Source organism: Melampsora larici-populina, assembly GCF_000204055.1.
Source record: "Melampsora larici-populina 98AG31 unplaced genomic scaffold MELLAscaffold_10, whole genome shotgun sequence".
NCBI lineage: Eukaryota > Fungi > Basidiomycota > Pucciniomycetes > Pucciniales > Melampsoraceae > Melampsora > Melampsora laricis-populina.
Window position 1 is genome coordinate 1,335,476 of NW_006768774.1, and position 7,615 is coordinate 1,343,090.

The window sequence follows — 7,615 nt, forward strand, 5'->3', positions numbered from 1 at the left end:
TCTTCATATCCTTATGTCTATACAAAGACTTCAATGTATGATTTGTGGTCTTGGTTTGGCTTTGACATTTTCCTTTGACATTACTGTTCTTCGTAATCTACAGAGAGTTGGTCAAGAGAATCCAAATGAGAATGTATCACATCTATGCATGAGTGAGACAAGGTGAAGCAAGATAAGAGACTTACTCCCATAGTATCATTTCACCCCATAATACATTACCAGGTGCTGCACGAGGATGTAAGATATCCCTGAAATGGTTTTCTTGACCCAACATCATCCGACCTGATCAAATCCAATGTGTGTTGATCAGTAGAGAACTTTGAATGTATGCTCAAGAGGAAGAGAGAAAGATCTAACCCCAATTATCAATTTGTAATCGAGTAGACAAAGCTCCAGGTTTTCGTTGTAATTCACCCACCACATATCTCGCAAGTTGATCAAGTTGTTCAACCCGACTATAAGGTGCCAATGTATGTCGAAGTGGGTGATGTAAAGTACGCCAAAGGATTGGAGAAGAATGAGGGAAGCGAGTAGCGATGCCTTCTAAAACTTTAAAAGCTCTTTCTTTCCACCAACCTAATCGATCTTCAGTAAGTGTTTCATAAGGAACTTCACTTGAATCATCAATCCCATGTCCCAATGCTCTTGAATCATCTTCTGTCCATTGTCTCAAATCCCAAAGTCCTGATCCTACTTCAAGTAAATCAGGTGTAAGGATTTGAGGTGCATTTCTTTCTTTTGCTAAGTTTTGAAGAAGTGGTAAGAGAATGTGGTCTACACGATGAAGGAATCCAGAAGGTGGCAAATCTAAAGAGAGAGAGAAAAAAATCAAACATTTACTACTTTGAATCTACCTTTTTTCTTTCTTTCATGAGTATTACTTACACCAATCTTCATTTGAAAAAAAGTATCCAGATTTATATGGTTCAAGTCCGTACGTAAAGAGGCTCACGATTCGAAAACCATAGATAGGTACTTCGCAAACCCATGGTTTTGTTCGAATGTTGTCCCTATATAAATTGATTTCTTCCATCAGCAATGTTTTCCTTCAACTCTTTCATAAAGAATGGATAGTACTACTGACCGCTTGGCCCATTCCTCTTGCTGCTGAGCAAATTGAGATCGTTTGTCCATAGGCCAGTCATCTGGTGTTTTAGAATGATCTTCTGAGTCAAAAAAGTAAGGTGGTGTGGTGAGATTAGAATTAGGATCGACGTGAAAAGATTGAGATGGTGCATCGGGTGTTGATGGTGATGGACTACGCCCTACGTCAGAGACAGGATGAAATGGTGGTTCAATTGACGCTGAGAGCAAATCACAAAAGTCTCTCAGATGAAATCTAGCCAAATCAAAAAGAAACCAAATCGCATCAGTCTCAATTTCAGTCCAGGGTTTTCATCTGGAATTTGTGAATTTTTGTTTTGAAACTGACCTATCGATTGAATCACCAATCAGAACGATAGTACGGTTTTGTAGCCAGGGAAGTGCGCGAGGAGATTTATGATCATGACCACGACTATAACGCTGTAGATCTTCGACTAGTTGTTTGAAAAGATTTTCCGGTTGGCAATCTGGTCTGAATGTTTTCCATGTATTATTGAGATAATGTTTTGAGTCATAATTGATATACCCAGGTTCTTCGAAAGGATTACAGCCTCCATCATAATTAAGTCTAGGTGATGCAGCACACCAGGTGCCTGAAAAACTAGTTTTGACCTCTTCTCGTTTCGACTCTGGATGAAGATCGATTTGCCAAGTTACAAAGATTACAAAGATGATGGTCAAACAACAGATAATAGGTGTGATTCGATTTGTACAGATTCGATTTTTTTCCAAAGGTGGTGGACTGTTGTAATTGATTGAGTTGAAAATTCTTGATAATCGAGTTGGAGATGGAGATGGAGGATAATACTCTCGTTGTTCATGATCTGGTGGTGATGAATCTGAATCGCTGATAGAGATATAAGGAATATTATTGGACATTTTGTTTAGAGGATCTTGAAGGAAGTTGAGGAGAAAGTATAGGTTTCAATTCGAGTTGATTTTGTGGTGAGTAAAGTCGTAGAACACAAAGCCAAGATCTCGCCTCAGTTGTCCAGAAGTTTTGTTAAGATTTCGTTCAGCCCTGCGTACAATCTTGATTTCTTTTGAGCCCCCTTCACTCAGCCTTTCAACGTGCGCCACGAAGGCACCACAAACTCACGAGAATGTTTTAGTGGGATTCCAATGGAGACAAATCTTCTTGAGTGTATTGCAAAAAGTACCGTGGCTGTCAGAAGCAAGATCCGGTGGCGTACCATATCAGGCCCAGGGTCATGGCCTGTCATGGCATGTAATCTGCTTCCGGCCCAATGGAAAAGCCCTGGCAGAGCCCCTGGACAATGTGTAAACAGGCTCAAGACTCGGGAGATGTGGGTGCATGAGACTACATATTTGATCCCCTATCTGCAGAAGCAAGGGTGTCACTATACTATACCAGTATCGGTATAGTATCGGTATAGTATCGCAACCCGTTACTATACTGACCACGATACTGGTAAAAAAGGACCGATACTATACTACACATGTAGCAAAGTATAGTATTGGTCTTCTCAACGATACACCACGAACCCCCCTCTAACTGGTCCTCAGCCGGGGTCGAGTCACGGTTGAGGACCGGGTTTTTCGTTGGTGGTGACCATCGTTGGCCACACGTGGCCGTTTTACGGTGTTGGAACCCGTGTTTTGCAAGACTGGTGATTGAACCAGTTGTCACTTGCTCGAAACTGGTTGAGGCCTTCAACCATCATTCGTCGCAAGGATATGAATGCCTCGTTTTATTTACTAATAAATTTTGTCAATTGGTAATTGTTTAATGAAACACAAACAGAATATAATATTTCAGATGACTTCAAGTTAATTGCTATAATTGAAACAACTCAAAAACATAAATTCACATTGAGATTGATGATAAATGAAAATAAGATTTGACAACGATACAAAAAATTTGAAAATAAGGATAAAAAAAACGAGGTAAAAGAAAAAAAATGAGGGAAAAGACATATGTATCAAAGAGCCATTGATAAAAGATAAAATAAAAGATAAAATGATAAATGAAAACATTGACCAAACTGGTCTATATGTCATAGAACCATACATCAAACCTAGCCTTCGACGAGTACATGCGACGCCTCTTCGGGTGACTGTTCCGTTCCAAAAGTCTGATTCAAATACTCGATTTCCTCCTCAATTTGTGCCTCACTTGGCAGCGAGAAGTCGGTAGAATCCTTTAATTGGGCAAAATTCTTGGTCCCATCGATTCGATCGATGTCATTTTGGTCACACAAGGTAAAAAACCTGTAAAATTACCCTTGATAAGCATAAGCATTTTAAAGGGTGTAGTTATTCATTAAGATATAGCATGACCTACGCGTGACGATATCGCGTGGATTTACTTCGTAAGTACTCCAGTTGTTCATCAATGACGTCCCACAAGGATCGGCTGCCATACTTAAAATTCTTGTTATTACAGTTTAACCCCCAGTGGATTGCCTGCATCCTCTGAGAGGAGGACCCGGACAAAGGCAGTGGTAAGTTGTACATAAGTTGCAGATAGATGAACAACATGATGAACTTACCACCCATGCATATCGTGATGATCGAAGGTAGCCCACTTTGTCAAGTACCTCTTTGGTAACGAGGACTTGACCACTGACACCATGTTCCTTTTGGTACAGCTGTGTATACGGGGGAGTCTTTCGATTCAGTGATATTTCCATAAGCCAAGATAACAAGTAACTTACTTTGACAATAACCGTGTCAAGAATAGGCACTGGTGCATCCACACGTGGCGTTTTTCGATCCGGAAGATAAATGTTTTGAAGGAGCTGAGAAGTTTCGGTCAGGAAGGTGGACACTTCATGCCAGTTATAAGTAAGACATACCACAGTTTCAAAGTCCTTTCTGACCTCCTTCAAAGCAGTATTCACCAAAGAATGAAAAGCACGACTCGATTTGTTGTCCGGATCGACACCATATCGTGGTGGAAGATATTCCTTCTTCCATTCGGATGGTTTACCTAAGATCTCAGTCTGACGTGAACAATGTATCAGTTCTTGAAGAATGACGTGAAAACAATGGGAAGCACAATTACCATGACTTTCCCATACAAACAGAAGGGTAGCGGGTCCTCATTGATGACTTTGTTCTCCTTAGCGGTGTATGCCTGGATATCGCCGTCCATGATCTTCTTGACCGCTGTAGAACGAACAACTGCCTGTAGAGATGATGACAATGCATTGATCCAGTGTCAGATTAGTTCGATTACACATGTATAACATTTATTTAAATGGTACTTAGCTAGCAGACGGCTTACTTTGAGCTCGGTATGCTCTTCGTCTTTCCAAGAACTGCCTCTTCCACGAGATATTTTGCTTATTTGTTGCTTGATTTCGTCAAGCTGATTTGATAACACTACCATCTCTTGGCGCATGGATAGTGTGGCAACCACGCAGGCATGGAATTGATCGTCACTGCCAGTAACCTGTGAGATAAGATGATGAGTTCCATGTTCTGTGCGTTATTCAGTTCATCTTACTCACATTACATAACTTTCGTCCAACCGTGCGAGCATCTTGATCAAGATCAGCCCAATTAGCAATGCGTTCGAAAGATTGGGAATGAGCGGCTGTCATATGGGAAGGTAAAGCAGTCTGTCCGCTATGGTTCTTCGACATAGTTCGAGCAGCGGGGCGGACTGTGGCAGCTTTGGTGGCTAAGTTCACATAAGCTGATATTATCAATATCCTTCAACTTTAATAAAAAGCAGTGGAGAACTTACGATAATCGTCTTCACCTTCACTACTATTACGTTCACTGCTATCCTCCGGTTTATAAGGACTTTCGTCGGTTACATTGTTGTCATCAGAGCCAGTGTTGAATAAATTTAAATCTTTTTGATTGAAAGGTTCTTCGGAGTCTTCTCTCTGTGACTCTTTGGCAGGCTTTTGAGGTATTTCATCATCTTCTTCTTCGTTTTTCTGATTTCCTTCGGTAGGATTAGATAATTGAGAATTGTGACTTTCGAGTTCTTCAGTTTGTTCACGCTGATGATGTCTGTTTTGATATCGTGTAGATCGTGAAACAGAGGCCCTCGGAGTGTTGCCATGTGTCGATTGCTGAGTTGGAAGACTTGGCTGCGAACGTTTTGAACGTTGGTATGGCCTATAACGTTGAGTACGAGTGGAAACTGGAGATGGCGATGATGGGTGGTTTTGAGTGAGTTTCCTCTTTTGAGATCGAGTGGATGCCCGAGAGCCTGAAATGCTGGGAGTGTTCCGATTGGATTGCTCTTGTTGAGGACTGATTTGCGAAGCGATGGCCCGTTGGGACGTCTGGGTTCGTTGACTACCAGACTTCATTGGTGAAGGTGAACTTGGAGGGTCTTGAGCGAGAGGGAAGATGCGAGGAAGTGAAAAGAGAAATGACATGAAGTCAACAGAAGTCTCAGAAGATAATTTCAAATTGCTACGGTCCGGCCCCGTTGAACTTTTGAAATGTCTTCAATCCCTTGATTTCACGGAAAAGATGGGATTGTTGAAGACAGCACAGCGATGAACCACTTATAAGAGAAAAGGTATAATCAGGTGGGTTTCAATGGAATGAAAGAATACCGAGTAAATATTTAGCACCTTTTGAACGCTCAGAGGATCTTTCAAAAATTGAAGGAATAATGAAGAAGATATCTTTGAAACGTTCAAAGATATCGTCGATGGATCTTCTCCGTTTAACACGAAAAGGATATCTTAGATTGACATGTTGGTAAGGGTCTAAGATATATCAACTTGGAAGTTTATACAATTGCAGTTGTACAATATCTTTTCCTTTGGATTTCGACTCCTTTCATTTTTCTCCAATGGAAGCCAAACGATCAATGATATCTTCAAAAGGTAAAGTATGTATCCTCCTTTGAACGGCGCATATATATATCTTTGTAATTAAAAAATAAAACAAAGATATATATATTTTAGAATTCTAAATATTTGTTTGATTTATTTGAGAAATTTGTAAGTTCACTTGGTGATGCGAAGCACCATAAAGAGTTAATAAAATGTTGATACGAAAATGAGATACATAACGGTGGTTAAAAAGAATTATGTTGTGAGTTTGATCAACATCATAAAAATGAAATATCTTTTCTTCATGAATTGGAAGGGCCCGCGACCGGTTGACCGGTCGAGAGATACCTATCGACAAGTTCAGAGTTAGATGGTTGTAACTGTTACTGGCCTTGGTTTGTTTTTCTTTTCTTGTTTGTGGAAGGTTGACCTGTTTGGCTACCTAATATTTTGTCTTTTGCTTTTTGCCGCTTCTTCTCCTTTGTATCGTCTCTTTTTTTAACAGCGGCATCCCAATTCGCAAGTCCTTTCTCCACAGCCAAGACCCAATCATGCGAGTTGCTTTCGGCGAATTGAATCCTAGCATATTTACGATGCAATTCCGCTGAATAGAACGCGCCTGAATTTAAGATGTAATCCATGGTTTCCTCGTGAACCACAGCAAAATCCAGCTTTTTCGACACTCGTCGTTCAATGATAGTCGGCCTGACCTTCTGCACATTGCATTTGCCTCGATAACAGTCATGTTGGACATTGAGAACGCCTTCAATGTCCTGCGTGTTTGGTTGAAATACAAATCACGGGTTAGAAAACTCGAGGTAGTGAAGGAAGTGATTTATATGGGTAATAACTCACATCAATTTTGATCCAGACACTTGTATCAGTCTGCTGCAGTTCCCGCATTCCATAATATCCGCTCACCTGGCCCATTTGGCAATAGACTGCTTCAACCATTGTCTGAGAAATTCCGCAGCCTCCTACACCCCAGATTGTTTGAACTCGAGCAATGCTCCCGATGGGGTCATTTTTGGTTTTGAAAGAAATAAAAGAATTGGCAGATACTTTTTGTTGTGTTGATAAAGTGATATCTTCAAGGACTTTCCAGTCCTCCGCGGAAAATGTATTGAAGATGTTTGTTGGAATCAGAGCTCTCGAATCTGGTGGTTGGGAGCGTGCTTTCTCTGCAAATTGAAACAAGTTAAAAGCATAACAGTGGTTAAAAATGCGGCATATACATGTTATGAAAATGCTTTATATTACCACAAATACTTACTTCCAATTTGAATTCTAGCTTCCACGTTCCAAGAAGCGTTGTAACCTAAGGCCTTTTGAAAAAGTTTATTGTTTCGAAATAATTCTTGGACTTTTGAACCTGAACGGATGTATGTTTTGAGCTTGTGATCATATAATGTGGTTCCGGAAGCTAGCGCCCTGATCAGTTTATAACTGTTGAAAGAATTCGCAATATCTCGTCCAGGACTTAAATGATTCGAATGAATTGATGAACTTCGTGTGTTTCCGTTATAAGATTCAAAGTTTTCTGTTGCAAAAAGGCAGGGCGGACCAAATCGTTGAATTGATTCACATAGATGAATCAACATGTGAAACTTAGGTTTATTGCACCATTGTGCCGATAGTTTTATAATTGATATCAGAAACCGCTGGATGAGCTTGTCGAGTTCCATCACCTAAACGATCCATGTCAGCTATTTCAGTCTGAAATAGATAAGGTGCCAAGT

General features: G+C 40.4%; 2 protein-coding genes across 2 annotated transcripts; both read right to left on the minus strand.

Annotated features, from left to right (window-relative positions):
* Positions 1–30: 30 nt before the first annotated feature.
* On the minus strand, positions 31–2,190 carry MELLADRAFT_115899 (uncharacterized protein; the record flags this gene model as incomplete). The annotated part of the gene is made up of 6 exons (XM_007407825.1): positions 31–97; positions 186–282; positions 358–807; positions 886–1,010; positions 1,085–1,339; positions 1,433–2,190. The coding sequence occupies 6 exons, from the start codon at positions 1,981–1,983 to the stop codon at positions 31–33; spliced, it is 1,545 nt and encodes a 514-aa protein (XP_007407887.1).
* Positions 2,191–3,143: 953 nt separating this feature from the next.
* On the minus strand, positions 3,144–5,399 carry MELLADRAFT_84385 (uncharacterized protein; the record flags this gene model as incomplete). Its single annotated transcript, XM_007407824.1, has 9 exons — positions 3,144–3,336; positions 3,410–3,540; positions 3,618–3,716; positions 3,783–3,866; positions 3,924–4,070; positions 4,133–4,255; positions 4,355–4,522; positions 4,581–4,768; positions 4,820–5,399. 9 exons carry the CDS (start codon positions 5,397–5,399, stop codon positions 3,144–3,146), a joined length of 1,713 nt encoding a protein of 570 aa, XP_007407886.1.
* Positions 5,400–7,615: the final 2,216 nt, after the last annotated feature.